Genomic DNA, 20,804 nt, shown 5'->3' with positions numbered 1-20,804 from the left:
TGTGTATATAATACTATTTTAACAATCATTTTCAGTTTTTGAAGAAGATTAAACTTGGAGATTCTCCATTATCTCGTGCATATTCTACTTTTGTAAGTAGCTTAATGTAAAGTATGAAGCATGTGTTACAGATAAACATCAACTGTTGATACTATATACACGTAGTATTAATATTCAGCCTTTTGCACTGATGCATAATGGGCCTTATACAAAACTCCAAGACATTTTCATTATGTTACCATCATTAACTTTTTACTTGCTGCATGTATTTGGCCCATTTCATTTTAGTATACTTTAAGATTTTGCTTAGGCTCCTAGGCTGGTAGTACAGGCTTTGCCTTCTGTTTTTGCCCTCCAGTGCCTAACTGGTAAACTTGACAATAAATAATAAATAAATAAATATGCAAAATACTACACAGTCTACACATCATGTAGCCACACATTTCATGCCATTACAATATTTAAATAATGGTATACATACTATATTATGCTTTGACCTTTGAAAGTAAATGTAAAGTCCACAAAGAGACCTGCTAGCAGGTCCTTAAAATGGTTGGAGACCTGCTAGCAGAAAAACCTCAAGCACTGCAAACTAATCTCACTTTTGATCATTGAAATGCTATGCTCTCCAAAGTATATTGCGGGGTAATGGCCCACAGCGGGCGACCAGTCACCCAAGCTGTCATGAGTTTAACCACATAAACATACCTAAAAGCATTTTGGGTTATGAGAGATAGACTCTATCATTGTAGCTGCATTAATTTTGTTACAATGAACAGACAAGTCCTGAGATGTCATGGGAAAAAATCTATTTAGCACCCATCTGTTTTCTAGACTATTTTAAGCTTGTTTTGTCTTTTACTAAACTTTACCAAATATCTAGATGGGTAAGCTTATTTTGCACTATCTGTAATGGGGGTATGGTCAGTATTCAAAACTGTGCCTGGTCTTCATTACTGCTGTGGCACCAAAAACAACGACTTGTGACAACTCATCACCATCACAATCACCTCAAGCCGTATCTTCAAAAACACCTGTTTTTACACTGTTGTGATGCCAGGAAACTGGTAACAACTTGTCACCATGAATTTTTTTGTTGACTGGCATTGTCTTCACTCTCACTGCTTTAACACTGTGATCCAAGTTTCTCTTTAGGGAGCACCAAATCCAATCCCACAATGACTCCACCTATATTCCCATATAAACACCCCATCCTCTAAGTTAGCTAGAGACTGTGCATATATTGCATTTAAAAACCTCAACAAACCTTGGTTTTTAAAATCCACAAAGATCCTCATGCTAAGTCTCTAACCTGCACTTTTAGATGAAAACTACAAAATGATATGCGAATGATACAATATTCACAGGATTGTATGTAAAGTTTATATTTTTTTATACAGACGAAAGGATCCACATTGAAAAGCACATTGAAAAGTACAGAAGGAACATGTATGTTGCAGGAATTATATTTTATCTGTTATATGTTTATGTTTTGGTATTGTTATACAAATTAATGTTAGAGAACTTTGTTAAAATCTAAAAAAGTTTTACAGTAATATTTGGAGTCTATATAGATAAGGCATGCGAATCCAATAAAATAATAAATGTAACAAGTACAAGGAATAATCCAACAAGTACGGATCATAGAAATAAAAGTTAACAAAACAAGGGAAATTACTACACCTGCAGCTATATAGTGGACATTTAATGCCTACTTCAGTCTTATAGCTTGTCAATAGTATATATAGCCATGACTGAAAACTTCAGGTGTATTGTTATTATTTTGACAATCCCTACTCAAATTTAAATTTCATAATGTTTCCTTGTACTTGTTTTTTCCATAACATAACTGCAATTGGTGAACCTGTTCATACTGCATCAAAGGAAAGAATGATGCCAGACGTGTCACAAAACAAACTGTTCTTCATTAATTTGTAGCACTGTATAACTGGCAAAACATGTAGCTGAAACAAAGACGAATGGTCACTTTCCTATTTAATCAATCCAGTCAATACAAAAAGTTAGACACTTTTTCCTAAGTCAGCATAAAAAGTTCATTGTGTGCTGCCTATGAATCAATACATACAGAAAAATTGGAGACAAGGGTGGACAAACATAAATTCATGATGTATCCACTTTAGCTACTGTGGTAGGTGAAAAGCACGTCATGACCCTAAGCAACATCAAACAACGAAGAAATCAAGCCTATAGCTTTGGCCATAGTCAAGTTATGCTTGTTTGAAGGAATTAATTAGTCATTTAATTAGTTAGCTAGCTAGCTAATTAGTTAGTCAATAGAAGATTCAGTTAAATAGAAATATTTTAAGCTGTGATAGCAACTTGCTGAAAGTTTTGGGGTCAATCCAGAGGAAGTTTAGGTTTGATTATGCCGAGATATGCCTTTTTTTGCCTACTGCTGTAGCCACAATGCATGTGTTATGGACTTATTTTTGTCCTCTTTTGTGTTTCATTTCTTTCTCTGCTAATGCGTAGGTGTTGATTTGCAGATAGTGCATGTAATGGTTTCCTTGTGCTGACTACAAATAATGGAAATTGTCAATAATTTCTGTCAGTAGTAACTGGAGAGGCATTTTTCGTTCATTTTGTAGTGCTACAGCATGTAGGATAGCTGAAAATGAAGCAGAATGGCCACTTTGCTTTCAGTAATTAAAAGTTGAAAGGGGGGAGGGCATTCAGACATGAAACTGGTTTATGATATGCCTGGCACCATTCTTTGATACATTATGTGCAGGTTCACCAGTCACATAAGAAAGTAAACATGAATAAAATATGAATTTTTAATTAGAGTAGTGGTCATACAAATAAAACATAATTGTTGGAAAAGGAGATGGTGTACACCCACAGCTATACTAGTGGACACTTAATTCCTACTTTATCATTACTGTACTATTTACAAGCTCCAAGATTAGTTCAAAAGTAGGGCTACGCAATCTCCCTTGTTTCATTACTGTTTATTTCTATGACCCCTACTTGATTCCTTGTATTTGTTTTATCTGTGTATACATAGTTCCTGAGAATATGGATGAGAAAACCAGAGCACATGTTCTGGCACGTTACAGTAATGTCATTTGCAATGATTATACAACTCCAACATCTGTTGTCATTCCAAGACCTGAACCACCAAATACCATTTGTGAGTTGTAAAAATTTCCCAAGTATTTTATTATACTTTGTACAGTTAACACTCCTGGTATTGTTGATGAGTATGACTTTGATGAAATGGATGAAATTCACTATACATCTCCTTGGCAACACCATCTTACACGTTCTACATCTCCTCCAATATCACCATCACAGTATTTAAAGCACCAGAAAGAGGCTGTGCTTATACAAGTCAATGAAGATGCTGTAGAAGACACTAGCTTGTAATCAATAAAAGTTTGTGACTCAATTAGTTATGTACTTATGCCAGCCATATTTCTTTTCTTTTCTTTTCTTACTTTTTGTATAATTTGTACAATGTAACTTGTAACATTTTCTTCTAGATATATATATATATATCTCTATAGATTTTGTTACAGTTGTTATTGCTTAACAGTTACAATCTAAGTGTAATAGTTAGAATTCAGGTCTCAGAGGTCTACGTAATTTAGTAACCTGATGGCCCTGTGTTGTGGTGCCTGAGCAAAGTGAAGGCACTACTACAGCTCATTACATATAGGCCCCTGTGCAGGTCTGAAGTCTAATTTATTTAGACCATTTATTTAGACCCTTTGTTTAGTTGTTGTGCCTTAACACTCTCCACAGCTTCTTATAACAGAGAAATGTAGTAGAAACAAGTCATCACTCCAATCATGACAACAGTCACTGGCTTATAAAATTAATTTTCAGGTGGTGATGCTTTGCCAGCGCTACCAATGTTGGTGTGCATAATAAACAAGTAAATGGTCTAAGTAAGGGTCTAAGTAACTTAGATACCTCCCAAAGGGTCTATGTGTAAGTGTTGTGGCAATAAATGACATACCATCCTGTAATACATTGTGCAGCTTTAATTACATTACGATTACACTGTAGGATATACATGCACTTCAAGTATACCAACCTTTGCCCAAAGTAGTAACAGGCACCTGCAAAATATCTTTCATGTGGTTACAGTAAATATATACCATACAATATGGTACTGTAGTAGTGTATATTATGGATCATGGAGGTTTGGGTTTTTCTGACCAAAAATATTACCCAAAACCCAGCTTCATGAGCATACAGGATATGCTATGATCATTGCAATGATCTTTGGCTGTTGTCTCATCCTGAAGGTTGTCATTTTGTGTTGCAGATTTAGTGCTACTGAGACACAAAATTTAAAGGTGTGCATGTATTTGTGTTGTAAAAATTAATTGTAAAATGTAAGCAAAGTTCATTTAGATTAGCATATACCATGATAGCATGTATTTTACAGTGGAATCACTATCATGATAGTATAAATTTTTTGGACATTGGACCAGGGTAAATTTTTACTGCTATTCAGCTCTTATAAGCTCCTGATTCGGATAATTTCAAGCAATTATATGCCATGATCAAAAAGTTATGAAGTTTTAAAGTTCAAAAAATGGCACTGCTTGAAGTATCTTAGTTTACTAGAGTGGTATATCCCCAGTATATGGAACAGTTAATTGTTTGTTATTTTAGTAGTTTTTCAGTAAACCCGCATTCACTGATGTTTTACTGAGAGTTTAAAACTTAGTAAAATAATTATGTTCCATATACTTAAGTTTACTGACACTTTACTATCAGTATAACTACAGTAAGGCATCTTAACAAATTAGTAAACTAAGAACCTTCAAGCAGTGTGGGTCAAATTTTGCGTGTGAAAAAGGTACCTTTTTTGCAAATCTGGTCACATATTTAGACCATGACATGCATAGCATGCTTTGAAGTTTAGTCGTTAATGAGGTATTTAAAATTCAATAGATACCCGCGGTTAGATATCTAAACTGATTAGATACCCAGGACAGACTTTTTGTTGTGTGTGTCACGTGCTTTGCTGGATTCCAGTCACAACAGCCATCAGAAATCATCACTAGAGTATAAAGAAAACATCGCTGGATTATAAAGATGATCATATTCATCTAGGAAGCCTACCTGTGAGTAATTTTAGCACTAATTCAATCAGGAAGTCGCCATTACTGGTAGTGACCAGACCGGCACGAGCCATAGTTTACTATCAGTTATTGCACAAATCCATGGTATCTTTGCTATTTTAGAGACCATTGGAATGGCACATAATCACCTCAGACTTTGCCCTTGGTGATTATTGGAACATTCCTCAGGTCTCTAAAATAGTGAAGATACCTGGATTTGTGCAATAATCTACTGTATACTGGTGTTTAAAGGCTACAAAAAACAACAGGTTACTGCACTGTTATTGGTAGCTACAGCCAATACAACTCTGCAGCCTTAGAATATCCAATAGAAACTGAAGTGCACTATTGGAATGCCAAGTAACAATAGTTGAGATGTGCAACTTGTACATGTACTTCTAACATAATTACTTCTATTCATAAGTATGGCTTTAAGAGAAACTGTATATATTATATCTTGTCTTTTTAATAGTAAGACACCAGATACCAGCATCAGTCTTTGAGGTATAAATATGCTGAGTATATACATGGGAGGTGTTGGAATGATGTAACATGGAAACTGAGGCAGAGCCTAGGTTTCTATTGCATTGTTCTAATACCTCCTACAAAGTATTTATGAAGTGGTACCGGTTTAAAAGCCTGAACAGCTATTCAACTGGAAGACACTAGTTGTGTGAAGGAAAGTTTATGGTTAGTTCGAGGCAAACTAGAGGAAGAGGATGCAAACAAACCCTAACTCGATCACCTTGAAATCACCTTAAACTTATTTCATACAGATGGTGAAAGATATCATTGTGACCATAATTTTACCTTGTACAGACAGTGAAAGATACATTATGTGTAACAGGCAAACCTCAGTTAGCACTAGGGTTAGGATTAAGCTCAGCTTTGGTTTCTTCTTCACCTTTGTTAATTTGTGACTGGATTTGACAAAACCAGGCTTCCACACACATCCAAATTTGCGACTTTAAAGGACCATAACCAGTGGCGGATCCAGGATGGGGCATTTGGGGCAAATGCCCCCCCCCCCCCACCTTCAAGAAATTGCATACAAGATCGAGATACTCTAATAGAGCAGTCAATTACTCTAATAAAGCAGTCATAATGTTCATGAGGCAGTGTAGCTTACCTATGAAGCTACAAATAGAATTTTATTTTACATAACAGACGTGATATAGTTGGTAAGGATAACTAGCTATTATTGTTGTGACCTTTTTTTTTTTTTTTTTTTGGTCTTCAACTGGTTTTCAGCAAGTTTTTTTTGGTCTTCAACTGTTTTTCAGAAAGGTGCCCCCCCTCTTTCGAAACTCTGGATCCGCCCCTGATAACTCAGTATAGGAGTAAGCTATCACTTTCAAAGTTTGACCTGTTATTATTTAATGCAGTGAAACACTTTTGTGAAAATTGTAGGTCAATAGCTTACTGAGAGGTCAAGTTACAAGCGGTTAAAGTTGAAGAAATGGATGTGTGTGAAAGCCTGGTTTTGTCAAATCCGGTCACATTTAGTTTACTTCAGTTTCACATTTATATAGAAACTTAGAGATAGGTAGCTGGCAGCACTATGGTACAGTATAGACTGATGAGTGAGAGGCCCAGGTTTGATGAGTAAAGTTCAAGCTTACTGTACTGGTGCATTTATCTGTGCCTTTATTTCTGATTTACTAAAAAAAAATGTTTAACCCAAGCGCATGCCCACAGCCTGCTACATGCACCTGATTTCCTGAGATTGTTTCCAGAAACCTCTGTGTGTGTGTGTGTGTGTGTGTGCTTGACTTACATGCTAAAAACAGCTTGTATATGAGATTCCTTTAAAGTGAAAGGGGGCTTGTGCCATATTCATGCAATCGAAAATGAACTGGAGGGCAGCCTTGAGGTTTTCTCTAAGAATTTGCATGAAAAACATGACAGACTAAGACACACCATAAAACAGTTGAGAAGATACTTCTGTGCATAATTTGCATAAAGTGGTTTGTTCAAGTTACACTTCCTTAGCATGTGCAGTGCATAGCAACATAATTAGCAAATTACAATATTTACAAACTGAAATCTATCTAATAAAATTAATATTACCACAGAATATATATGTGACCCAGTCTGAGAAAACCGGTTTTATCACCTATTTAAAAGGCTCGAGAAATGCTGGTTTTAAGTATTCAGTGTGTGTAGCTCGCCAATGGCTGAAGCTACAAATACCAATTTTTTACACCAACTCCTTACCTTCAAGAGCATCCACTGTACAAGTAGCCAGCAGCTAAGTTTCCTGCCATTTTAGATAGCTTTTAAACTGTATCAGGGAGCTCCAAATGGGGTAGGAGGCGGGAGCTCAGAGGAGGGTCAGAGATTGTTTAAGAATCCTAAAGAGGAAGGCGTAGGGATAAATTAGGCAACCATTCAGGTCTCAAAAACTGGCTAAGATAAAGCACATTTACAGTACAGGTCTTTATTCAACACTACAGTGCTGTACAGCCACATGCAGCCAACCTCAGGCTCCATTAGGGACCAAGACTGCTCATACAGATTGTCAGTGAGTTTTAGAAAAGCAGCAAGCAAAAGTAGACCACTCAAGTCTAGCTGATTTTGATAATGAAATTTAATAGTTTATTCATGTAGCTTTGTGCATGTTATATTGGTGAAAAAATAAATCTGCTGACAAGGGCAATACCGGTTTTCCCAGACCCAGTAACATATATAAATAGCTATACCATGGCTGCAAGTGATTTTGCTGATATACACACCTGAAGCTGGCCCGAGGGCTAAGGGTGTATATATCTGGCACAGTCATGGTATAAGTGATATAATTCTAGGCACACTCACCTGATAGGTGGAAGATCTACAGAGCAGTCACCCTGTTTCTTTTATACATCGGTATCTCATGATCAATTGCGGTTTTAAAAGCATGGGCTAATAACCATCAGAATGTTGTTCTCACGTTATTATGCTTTACACACAGCACCAGAAAAATTGCAATTGTGGAATCTGGTTTTTAAAACTTCAGTATATTTTGTAACACATTTAGACTACTAACTTTACTATTGGGACAGTAAGTAAGTTACTGTAAATAGTAGTTAGGACTACAAGTTACTCACCTATTTAAATCTAGTTATCTTCTTTGTGTTGTTCTGTGGTCTGCTCAGTGGCTGACACGTGGTAGGTAGAAATATACATCCACACATTGGCCAAATGATTATTTTATTGATCATTCATCATTTTTAATCTGTCAATTATTCGAAACCTGATCATTCATCATTAGTGACCAGATTTTACAAAACCAATCCAAATCGCACATCAGGCAAAATCAAAATAACACCACCAATGGATAGCTACACTAGTTTTATGCCCTCACCCTCAGGCCTGCGGCCCTCGGGCTTGGGAATATATATCAGGCAAATCCCTTGTGGCCATGGTATAACTATTAAATATATGCTAATAGCAAGAGTTCATAATATTTGTATGGGGGAGAGTGTCTAACTCTCAGTATGGCCTGTACAAACACCCTGCGTAAAGTTCACCAAAGTTCACCTTTTATCAAATCAACACCTTCACTGGGGATAGAAAACTGTTGATTGGTGTTGATTAGTGTTGATGAAGGCAAAGCCTTTGTTCTGAAATAAGGCTGAGCTGTTACTTTACGCAGGATGTTTGGTGAATGCATTCAAGTTAGACACTCTCCACCATACAAATATTATGAACTCTTGCTAATAGTACATATGTGTACATATGTGTAGCTAAAAATGGAAAATTTTATTCTTATGGGTATCATTTAACATTCTGTTATGTGCTGTATTTTCTGTAGTTGGCCCAACCCCCACACCAACACCAACATCTGGTATGATATATGCATTGCTCTTGTAATTATTCTTTAACTAAATGTGCTGTATTTATGTAATCTGTCCCAATATATACACTCAAAAGGTGTAGCTCAGAGGTTTAAGTTTGGAAATTAAATATTTGCATGGTAATGTCAATCGATTTTAGTGATGACTTAGTTACGTGACTGGTATCTGCATTGTAGCAATCTTTTGCCACAACAGTTCATGTGGGTTATAGAAAACTGCACCTTATAAAACCAGGTGCTTGCCCCACAGCAAGCTATTGGCTGGATGATGGCTGGTTGTGAAATGGCATGCGCCTGGTTAATGAAAATATTATTGTGTGTGTGTGTCTGTACATCCCCACATGAGCAGACAGTTTTATAATAAACCACAGTAGTAGGTTCATACAGTAATAAGGATCACAGTGGTATTAAAGTAAAAATGGTGTATATAGGCAAAATTTGTGGACATTCAAAAATTACAAATTTGAATATCGTCATGATCATGCATCCATCATCATCATCATCATTCATTATGAAATTAAGTCACAGCAAAAATCTATATATATAAAGTTGAAAAGCCATCTGTCTGTCTACATTCCTTTGATGTCAGACGGTTATCTCACTAACTGATGCATGTGTCAAAACGGTTGCTGTGTCAAACAAAGCACTCATTATCTAAGAATTACATCATTTTTAAATGAAGCTTCTAACTACCGTTGTTCATCACTTACAGCGCGATTAGTGCAAGGGTGTAGACAAAATTCACTTAAATTATTTCTGTAAACCACATGCAAACTGCAAGTAAACAGCTTTCCATTCAACTTAGGCTGGCCTTTATAAACAACTTAAAGGCTAAAGCAGATCACAGATCACATTTGGTCAAAGCAGTAGAGCGTTGAACTTGCGGGTGTTCAGTCTCCAGTTCAAATCCCAGTGGAGGTATTACTCTTTTTTTACCTGACCTTTTTGGCTACAACTTTGTTTTGCTTCAACAACTTGCTTCAACAATTTTTTTGTTACAACTTTTCTTTACATTTTGGCAACCTTTTCAGTTACACGTTTTTATGTTACATGTAGCTACTGCCATACTATACCATTATTCTCTCACTTGGCACCTGCTTACCTGTTCTCAACATTGTTTCTTTTTCAAGTGTTTTTCTGCTTGCAATCGACACAGCTTACAGTTTACTGAGGAAGGTGTTGAGGTGATGATAAAGATAGTATTGTTTTAGTACATTATATAGACTAACATTAATTGCTTCAGTGCTTTGGCCCATTCTTTTTTGTTTCACCAAAATCCTTACTACTCATTGTTAACTAACCAAAGTTTGGTAGTGCCATTGGGTAGTAGTCCAGTCATCAGTATTATCATTGCCATTTATTCTGATGGTACAAGATCTCAACAGGATAATATCACTAACTCTTTAATGTTCACTCATACTAACAATAATGGTGCTGTAGTAGGAGTGGATGGACTTGAATAAGATCCTGTTAACTTTCAGTTGTACCATTATACATTTCCACCAGTACAGGATGGTGATGAGGGTATTTACATAATTACAGCAGGTTAGTATTACTACAGAACTAGTAATTGAACACAAGTATGCATGTACTAGATTAATTGAAGCAATAATATTATAGCATGAATATTGGATTGATTTGATTTTGATTTATTATTTTATACTCACAACAATCGGCACAATGCCGTTCCTCCGTGTTAGAGTGATGCAAAAACAACGACAACAACTAACTAAGCATACAAGAAAATACAAGATAGACACAAAGCAAGACAATAGCATACATTACACCACCCACACATACAAGTACACAAATAACAGTAAATTACATAGTTGACAAAAAATGACTTTTTGCACAGCCATGAAAATCTCTAAATGAATGAAGTTCTTTAATATCAGATGGCAAGGAGTGTATTTTATATTTTAAAAGCTGTTGGAAAACACTATATAGACTAGGGCTGAGCGATACTGCCATTTTAGTATCACGATCGATACTAAAGTCACTATTCACGATACTGAATAGTTCACGATACTTACAAACAAGTCAATCATAGCTGGTGCCACATAGCTTATTGCTCAGCATTCCTGTAGGAAGTCCTTATAGGTGATAGCAAACTAGCCACTATCATCCTTCTTTACAGTAACAGTTATTGTAACACATGCTTTGAGGTTGTTATGGTGTTCACACCTCTCTGCAGGGGAAACCAGATGGGTGGACTTTATCATTTACAAGGATTCTTAGCCAAGTACTGCATAACAAATGGATTTTTAATGACAGTAATGTACAGGCATGGTATCACGATAGTTAATAACAAAATATCGCGATATCGATACTTTCAAAATATCGCGATATATCGCTAAAACGGTAGTATCGCTCAGCCCTAATATAGACTGCAAAAATACTTTGTACATTACTCACTAAATCAGTACACTTCATAGAACTGTTGGTACTGCATGTGTATTCATCTTAAACAGTAAGAAATGTTGTGAATTAGGAGCATAATTCAACACAGTGGTGGATCTAGAACGTTTCAGATTTGTGTAAACAGATTTTGCTTAAGAAAGCATTAAGTCACTCAACAAGATCTATCTAGGAGGTTTGGGGACATGCTCCCACATAAAGTTTAGTCTTTTCAGATTTGATTTTGTTACCTACATGATAGGACAATTACTACTAGCACTACACAGTTTGTACCTGTGAGATAAACGCAACATACCATACTACAATTGCTTTAGTTTAGCTATATACATGCAGTTCTTGTAGGAAATTTAGTCAATGTGGAGAGGGTCCTGCATGTAGGGCAGGTACTAGTACAAAAGTATATATGTGACTGGATTTTGGAAAAATGATTCAAGTCACACATTGTAAGTTTTGAGATAAATGGTTTTAGGAATTCAAGTCATCATACCTTGCCAAGATAGCAAGCATGCATACGAATTTTACACAAAAGATGCACCTTTCAGCCAGTACTTGTAGCTGCTTTTAAAGTTTCCCATCAATAGAAATACATGTGACCAACATTATCAGGCCATCCACCAGTAAACCACTGATTTTTACCAAGCCAGGTCTTCACAAGGCCAGAAACCACCATTCAAGCTCTCCACTCCACCCAGAAAAGACATCTGTTCAAACCAGCCTTGTCAATGAGTAGTTTGAGTAGTACTGAGGGTCAAAACTAGTAGTACAATAGTGTGGAGTTAGTGGTGTTAGTGTGGGGGTAGTAGTATTCACTGCTGGTGTTAGTTTGTTTTCATCTGATGTGCAATTTTGATTGGTTTTGTCAAATCTGGTCACATATAGTTATTTAGCAACTATTCTGAAAAATTTATATTCTGGCCTAAAATGCTGTGTTTTCCACAGCACCTCCTGGGGCACAAAATCAAGAATTTGAAGAGATAGATGTGTGGTTCATTTAAGCTTCATGTCAACAACAGCTACACATACTCTCTGATACATCTGAACTGCAGTATTAGAATAGCTGACTGCTTTATTAGAGTAGACTGCGCTACTGCAGTATCTCAATCTTGGAAAGTGGATAGGCTTTATCCATGTTGATTGCATCTACAAAGTCTAGTAGTGATAGTCATGCGTCACTCACCCAACCCTGAATGGATATATGCGAAAGGCATGAAAGGTCTGTGTGCATGGTTATAACCATAGTGAATGATGATTTCAAGCAGTGCTTTTACTAGTACTAGTCTACAAAACCCATACTATAACCTGTCTCCCTACTTCTTAAACTAATCTTAAGTATTCACTCTATTTTTGGCCTTGTAGCTAACTGCTACTAAAGCATAGTAGCATTGCAGAGCTTTTTTTTTGCATTTTGTGCAAACATATAAGGATTGGATGATTGGTTACATAAGTTACTATTTTAGGCTTCGAAATGGCAAAAGTAGTGATGGTGGCCTCAAGACCAACTATCAGTCCTTTAAAAGCATATTATACATTTATACAGTTCAGTAGCTACTTAAATTTATAATATACCCACCCCAATTATCAATTGCTGAATGCAAGTCACTACAAAAATTTTGGACATTAATTACTTAGTCAGCACAAGGAATTCATTACATGCTACCTAAAAATTGACACCTACTCAGTAGTGGAGGAAAATGGGACACAATGAAGGGAAAATATGAATCCATGATGCATCCACTGTAGCTGCTGTGGTTGGTGAAAAGGCATGTTAATGTTACAGCCTTGCATTTTTGTATGTTATTGCCCAGAAGGGGCAGTTATTTGCCCCCTCACATTAACAGTGTGGAAAAACTACAAACTTCAAATTATCATACCTTATGACCTACACTATATATCAAGACACACGGTAGTGTGTCGTGCGGCCCAAGAAGCCGGCGCGCCACACCATTGACAGGAAGAACGAAAACGTCATTTTCACACCTTTGTATCTCGGTGATCACTTATCTGATTGGAACCAAATTTGCTACACCATTGCCCGCCAGCCAAGGGAGTCTACATTCCAAATTTGAAGGAAATCGCTCCAGCCATTTCCGAGATACGAGCTGCCAAAGTTTCGTTTTTTTTTTCTTCGTTTTTTTTTTCTTCTTCGTCTTTTCGCACACTTGCAAAAATTGCTATAACAAGCAAACGCGTACTCCGATCGCCTTGAAATTTGGCACACAAAAAGGGAGTCCAAAGGCGAATCCTAGCATCAAATTTGGTACAAATCCAATGAATGGTTCAGGAGTTATTACCGATTATTCGCGTAAAACAAGATCGATTTGTTGTCACGCCTACAGGGTAAACCGCTTCATGGAATGAGTTGAAAATTGCTATGTAGATGGAGTAACCATCGTAGGAGTGCCTTTTGGTGGTTTGAAAGGAATCGAGATAAAGACCACGGAGATATGACACAAAACCCAACCTGTGTCACAATTACGCGATCGATTTTTATGAATAAAAAAGTATTAGTTTTCACGCCTACTAGGCAAACCGCTTAGAGCAATGAGCTGAAAATCGGTGTATAGCTGGAATAATCTTCATAGAAGTCCTTGCAGTAGTACAGAAGAATCGGATTACAAACCACTGAGTTATGATTCGAAAGCCAACTCCGTGTAGCAAATGCGAGATCGAGATACTCTAATAGAACAGTCACCCTAATAGAGCATTCGGCTAATTTATTTACTCCATTATAGAATTTTATTACATCACAAGTTATTCTGTAGGGAGTTCAGCTGCAAACAGTTAATCTTATAGACAGTTCAGCAAGAAGACAGTCACCATGTGGAGAGTTAAGCAAATATACCACTATAGAGATTCAGAACATTACAAGTCACACTGAAGAAAGTTCAGCTATAAACAAGTCATGCACTGTGTAGAGAATTCAGCTACAATTAAGTCACTCTCTAGAGAATTCAGTTACACAGAATTCAGCTACACACAAGTCACTGTGGAGAGAGTTCAGCTACAAACAAATTACCCTTTAGAGTGATCAGCTACAAACAAAACACTTTGCATGGTGTTCAACTGCAACAAATCAGTTACCTTTAGAGCGATCAGCAATGAACAAATCAACACAAATCTACCTGTAGAGAGATCAGCTAGAAACAAATCACCCTGAAGAGAGTTCAGCTACAAAAAAATCACCCTGTAGAGAGATCAGCTACAAACAAATTGCCCTGTAGAGAGATCGGCTACAAACAAATCAACCTGCAGAGAGATCAGCTACACACAAATCAACTTGTAGAGAGTTCAGCTACAAACAAATTACCCTGTAGAGAGATCGGCTACAAACAAATCAGCCTGTAGAGAGTTCAGCTAAAACAAATCAACCTGCAGAGAGATCAACTACAAACAAATCACCTTATAGAGAGTTCAGCTACAAACAAATTACCCTATAGAGAGATCGGCTACAAACAAATCAACCTGCAGAGAGATCAGCTACACACAAATCAACTTGTAGAGAGATCAATTACAAACAAATCACCCTGTAGAGAGATCAGCTAGAAACTACACACAATGTAAGGAGTTCAGCTACAAATAAATCACCTTATAGAGAGTTCAGCTACAAACAAATCACTCTGTAGAGAGATCAGCTAGAAACTGGACACAATGTAAGGAGTTCAGCTACAAGCAAATCACCCTTTAGTGAGTTCAGCTACAAACAAATCAACCTGCAGTGAGATCACCTACAAAAAAGCATCTTGTACAGAGTTCAGCTACAAACAAATTACCCTGTAGAGAGATCAGCTACAAACAAATCACCCTGTAGAGAGATCAGCTAGAAACTAGTCACAATGTAAGGAGTTCAGCTACAAGTAAATCACCCTGTAGAGAGTTCAGCTAAAACAAATCAACCTGCAGAGAGATCAGCTACAAATAAATCACTTTATAGACAGTTCAGCTACAAACAGATTACCTTGTAGAGAGATCGGCTGCAAATTAATCAACCTGCAGAGAGAGCAGCTACACACAAATCAACTTGTAGAGAGATCAGCTACAAACAAATCACCCTGTAGAGAGATCAGCTAGAAACTACACACAATGTAAAGAGTTCAGCTACAAATAAATCACCTTACAGAGAGTTCAGCTACAAACAAATCAACCTGCAGTGAGATCACCCACAAAAACGCACTTGTACAGAGTTCAGTTACAAACAAATCACCCTGTAGAGAGATCAGGTAGAAGAATTCACCTTGTAGAGAGTTCATTTACAAAGAAACCATCATATAGAGAGTTCAGCTACAAAGAAATTACCCCGTAGAGAGTTCAGCTAGAAGACGTCACCTTGTAAAGAGTTTAGCTACAAAGAAACCACCTGTACAGAATTCAACTACAAACAAATCACCCTGTATAGAGATCAGCTAGAAGAAGTTACCTTGTAGATAGTTCAGCTACAACAATTCACCCTGTAGAAAGATCAGCTAGAAGAAGTCACCTTGTAGAGTGTTTAGTTACAAAGAAACCATCATGTAGAGAGTTCAGCTGCAAACAAATCACTCTGTAGAGAGTTCAGCTACAAAGAAACCGCCATGTAGAGAGCTCAGCCTCATACAAACCACCTTGTAGAGAATTCAACTACAACAAATCACCCTGTAGAGAAGAAGTTACCTTGTAGAGAGTTCAGCTACAAAGAAACCACCATGTAGAGAGTTTAGCTGCAAACAATTCACCTGTAGAGAGTTCAGCTAGAAACAAATCACCCCGTAGAGAGATCAACTGGACAAAGTCACCTTGTAGAGAGTTCAGCTACAAAGAAACCATCATGTAGAGAGTTCAGCTGCAAACAAATCACCCTGCAGAGAGTTCAGCTACAAAAAAATCACCCTGTAGAGAGTTCAGCTAGACGAAGTCACCTTATAGAGAGTTCAGCTACAAAGAAACCATCATGTAGAGAGTTTGGCTATAAAGACACCACCATGTAGAGAGTTTAGCTGCAAACAAATCACCTGTTACAGAGAGTTCAGCTACAAAGAAACCATCCTATATATAGTTCAGCTACATTTCAAGTCACCCAATAGAGAGATCAGCTGCAAAAAAAATCCTGTGGGGAATAATGAGCATGTAATAAATATATGTATATAATTTGTATAATTACTAATAAAATCAAAAATAATTGAAGTACTAAAATTCTTCTTTAAGTTCTTTTCTTCTTCCTGTGGTAAAGAAAAAAACACATGGGTTAAAAAAGCCCCAAAGCCAGCCATAGGCCGGCTTTGCAGTATACAAATACAAAAAGAAGTGATATCTAATCAAAAACAGCCAAGCTGTAAAAAAAGGTGCGGCCCCCATAAAGGCCATGGTGAAAAAAGATGTGAAATCCAAGGTGGCGGCCAAGAAATGGCTGTGATGGTAGGTTAATGGTTACATTTTAATAACGGCAATTCAGGTGAATTTTGTGCCGCTTGGTCTTGGCACCAAATTCACCTGAATTATTGTTATTAAAATGTAACCATTAACCTACCATCACAGCCATTTCTTGGCCGCCACCTTGGATTTCACATCTTTTTTCACCATGGCCTTTATGGGGGCCGCACCTTTTTTTACAGCTTGGCTGTTTTTGATTAGATATATATATGCTATCCTTTTATAACTTGGAGAGGTTACTTTAGTGTACCACTGCTCCTTCACTAAAAGGAAGAGACATTAGTGGTCAACATAAATTGGTTCTAATAGTTGTGGTCACAGTCTCTTTGGTAATAGCTAGTTCAGTAAAAAATGTTTAGAATTACTTCATCATAGGAACATTTCTAACCTCTTGTTTGTTTACTTTTTGTAACAGAATTATGACATGACTGGTAAACCTGCATCAAAAGGAAGATGGTCCAAGATTAATGTTTTGTCCAAATGTATGCCCCAACTATCATAGGCGGCAGAAGGAGGGGGGGATAGGTCTGCTAAGCCCCCCTCAGAATGATATCTCACCGAAAATGGGTAGGGCTGAAAACCATTAAAAGAAGAATGCTCAAATACCCTAATAGAGCAGTCAAAATACTTTGTAAAAACATGTTTCTAAAAATAGTCTTAAAATGACTAACAATTTTTGCTTACAGTGGGATTTGAACCACCGACCTCTTACTTGAGAGACTTGGTGTACTACCACTGTACTAAGGTGTCTAAAGGCTATTCTGTACTGCTTATAAATGCTTATTAACCCTGTAGTCAACATTGCCAAAAGAATTTTATAAACTGCTGTTTTGACTAAAAGTTTGTTTTTAGTTGGTAAATTAATTCTGGTGAACTTTGAGACATTGTAAAACCTAACATGGCTACCACTTCTGGGGTGCTGTGCCCCCAGACCCCTGCCACCAGAGATTCTATACTCTGGTCATCCCCCCTTCACATCAACTACTTCCTCCTCCACTGCCAACTATCAATAACTGAAAAGTGAAGCAGCCATTACAGTTGTTTTCAGCTATGTTCAGTCCATTACACAGCATTACAAATAAAGAACAGTGTGAGAAGCATCTCTGCAATCAATCCAGTCACTACAAAAATACAAAACAAATCCCATTACAAATGTAGGGAGCCATCACGCACTACCATGAATCAACACCTTGCACTGTCAGCAAAGAGAAATTGGTAAGTCCACAACATGTACACTGTATGCATATGTGAGATCTATTAGTACAAAAATCTCATAGCCTTAACCATTATTGAGTTTACACTTGTCTGAAGGTAATAGTCAGTCAGTCAGTCAGTCAGTCAGAGCAGGTAGGCAGGCAGGCAGGCTTTCCTAATCAAAAATATCACCCAAAATCCAGCCTCACTATTCCTTTGCAACAGCTTGGTAGTATTGGTTAGGCTTAATCAAGCCCGTGCCCTCAAACACTTTCTATGGAATTTTAATTTTTTCTACTTAAATGAATTTTCTACTAACTGACTAAGCTTTCAGCCAAGCATAACTCAACCATGATTAACACTACGTGCTTTGTTTGACATACTTTCTGCCTACCACTGTAGCCAATGGATGAGTCATGGTACTTTTGTCCTCCTTTGTGTCTCATTTCTTTCTCCACTACTGCTTTGCAGGTAGCGATGTGCAGTGGACTCGATTGATTGCTGTGGCATTAACTTTTCACGTTTCTGTTCGTTTGTAGTGGTATGTAGCATAGCTGAAAATGAAGTGGAATGGCCACTTTGCTTTCAGTAATTAAAAGTCACAGATTAGGGAGGGCATTCAGACATGAAGCTGGTTTTATGATCACCTGGCACCATTCTTTGATGCAGTACAGGTATACGTACGTGCAGGTTCACCATGTCACACATCTTTGTTACAAAAAGGCAACAAACAATTGCAAGAGAAAAATTATGAGTTTTAAATTTGAGTAATAAAATGTAATGAATCAAAGGAGGTGGCCTACACGTGCAGCTATATTAGTGGACATTTAATCCCTACTTCAGTCACTGCCATACTATTGACAAGCTATAAGGCTCACTCAGAAGTAGAAATTAAATGTTTACTACATGTAGAATAGCTGCGGATGTAAGCAATCTCCTTTGTCTCATACTTCTTTTATGACTCCTAGTCAAATCTAAACTTTCTAATTTTTACTTGTACTTGTTTTTTCTGTGTATACATATAGTTCCTGAGAATATGGATGAGAAAACCAGAGCACATATTCTCAGACGTTACAGTACTATTATTTGCAATGATTATACAACTCCAGCATCTGTTGTCATTCCAAGAACTGAACCACCAAATACCATTTGTGAGTTGTAAAAATTGCCAAGTATTTTGTTATTATACCTTGCACAGTTAACACTCCTGGTATTGTTGATGATTATGACTTTGATGAAATGGATGAAATTCACTATACATCTCCTTGGCAACACCATCTTACACGATCTACATCTCCTCCAATATCACCATCACAATATTTAAAGTACCAGAAAGAGGCTGTGCTTGTGCACATCAATGAAGGTGCTGTAGAGGACACTAACTTGTAACTCAATAAATGTTTGTGGCTCAATTAGTTATGTAGATATGCTAGCCATATTTCATATATCTTTCACTTTTTACATTATTTATACAGTGCAACTTGTAGTATACTGTATTTCTAGATATGTATGCCTGGAATCTAATATAGGTGCAATTACAATCTTACAATTACACATTATTAATCTTCTGATGAAAGTATTAAGTGCTGGGGTAAGGAATGGCATACCATCCTGTAATATGTTGTGTATATCTGTTAGTTACATGTACGTCATTAATGCTAGCAATATAATATGACACTACTAGTATTACATTACTTTTACACTGTGACCAGCCTTGGGATCTACTGTAAGTATACCAACCTTTGTCCAAAGTAGTAGCTGCATATGTATGCACCTGTAAACATCTTTTCAAGCAGTTGAGGTAAATAAATCTAATCAAAAACAGCCAAGCTGTAAAAAAAGGTGCGGCCCCCATAAAGGCCATGGTGAAAAAAGATGTGAAATCCAAGGTGGTGGTCAAGAAATGGCTGTGATGGTAGGTTAATGGTTACATTTTAATAACAACAATTCAGGTGAATTTGGTGCCAAGACCAAGCGGCACAAAATTCACCTGAATTGCCGTTATTAAAATGTAACCATTAACCTACCATCACAGCCATTTCTTGGCCGCCACCTTGGATTTCACATCTTTTTTCACCATGGCCTTTATGGGGGCCGCACCTTTTTTTACAGCTTGGCTGTTTTTGATTAGATATCACTTCTTTTTGTATTTGTATACTGCAAAGCCGGCCTATGGCTGGCTTTGGGGCTTTTTTAACCCATGTGTTTTTTTCTTTACCACAGGAAGAAGAAAAGAACTTAAAGAAGAATTTTAGTACTTCAATTATTTTTGATTTTATTAGTAATTATACAAATTATATACATATATTTATTACATGCTCATTATTCCCCACAGGATTTCTTTTGCAGCTGATCTCTCTACTGGGTGACTTGAAATGTAGCTGAACTATATACAGGATGGTTTCTTTGTAGCTGAACTCTCTGTAACAGGTGATTTGTTTGCAGCTAAACTCTCTACATGGTGGTGCCTTTATAGCCGAACTCTCTACATGATGGTTTCTTTGTAGCTGAACTCTCTATAAGGTGACTTCGTCTAGCTGAACTCTCTACAGGGTGATTCTTTTGTAGCTGAACTCTCTGCAGGGTGATTTGTTTGCAGCTGAACTCTCTACATGATGGTTTCTTTGTAGCTGAACTCTCTACAAGGTGACTTTGTCCAGTTGATCTCTCTACGGGGTGATTTGTTTCTAGCTGAACTCTCTACAGGTGAATTGTTTGCAGCTAAACTCTCTACATGGTGGTTTCTTTGTAGCTGAACTCTCTACAAGGTAACTTCTTCTCTACAGGGTGATTTGTTGTAGTTGAATTCTCTACAAGGTGGTTTGTATGAGGCTGAGCTCTCTACATGGCGG

General features: G+C 37.1%; 1 protein-coding gene across 1 annotated transcript in view; it reads left to right on the top strand.

The window, feature by feature from the left end:
* LOC136256605 (uncharacterized) overlaps positions 1-19,456 on the top strand; it is a 118,064-nt gene extending 98,608 nt beyond the window's left edge. The window contains exons 58-64 of the mRNA XM_066049588.1: positions 36-92; positions 1,401-1,449; positions 3,029-3,154; positions 3,200-3,399; positions 8,896-8,928; positions 18,978-19,103; positions 19,151-19,456. Coding sequence (XP_065905660.1) covers positions 36-92; positions 1,401-1,449; positions 3,029-3,154; positions 3,200-3,390 — 423 coding nt within the window. The 3' untranslated portion in view covers positions 3,391-3,399; positions 8,896-8,928; positions 18,978-19,103; positions 19,151-19,456. The remainder of the gene's footprint in view (positions 1-35; positions 93-1,400; positions 1,450-3,028; positions 3,155-3,199; positions 3,400-8,895; positions 8,929-18,977; positions 19,104-19,150) is intronic.
* The last annotated feature ends 1,348 nt before the right edge of the window (positions 19,457-20,804 follow it).

Source organism: Dysidea avara, chromosome 5 (genome assembly GCF_963678975.1).
Source record: "Dysidea avara chromosome 5, odDysAvar1.4, whole genome shotgun sequence".
In the NCBI taxonomy this organism is placed as follows: Eukaryota; Metazoa; Porifera; class Demospongiae; order Dictyoceratida; family Dysideidae; genus Dysidea; species Dysidea avara.
Note: the sequence above shows the minus strand (reverse complement) of the source record. Positions and strands in the feature narration are given on the sequence as shown.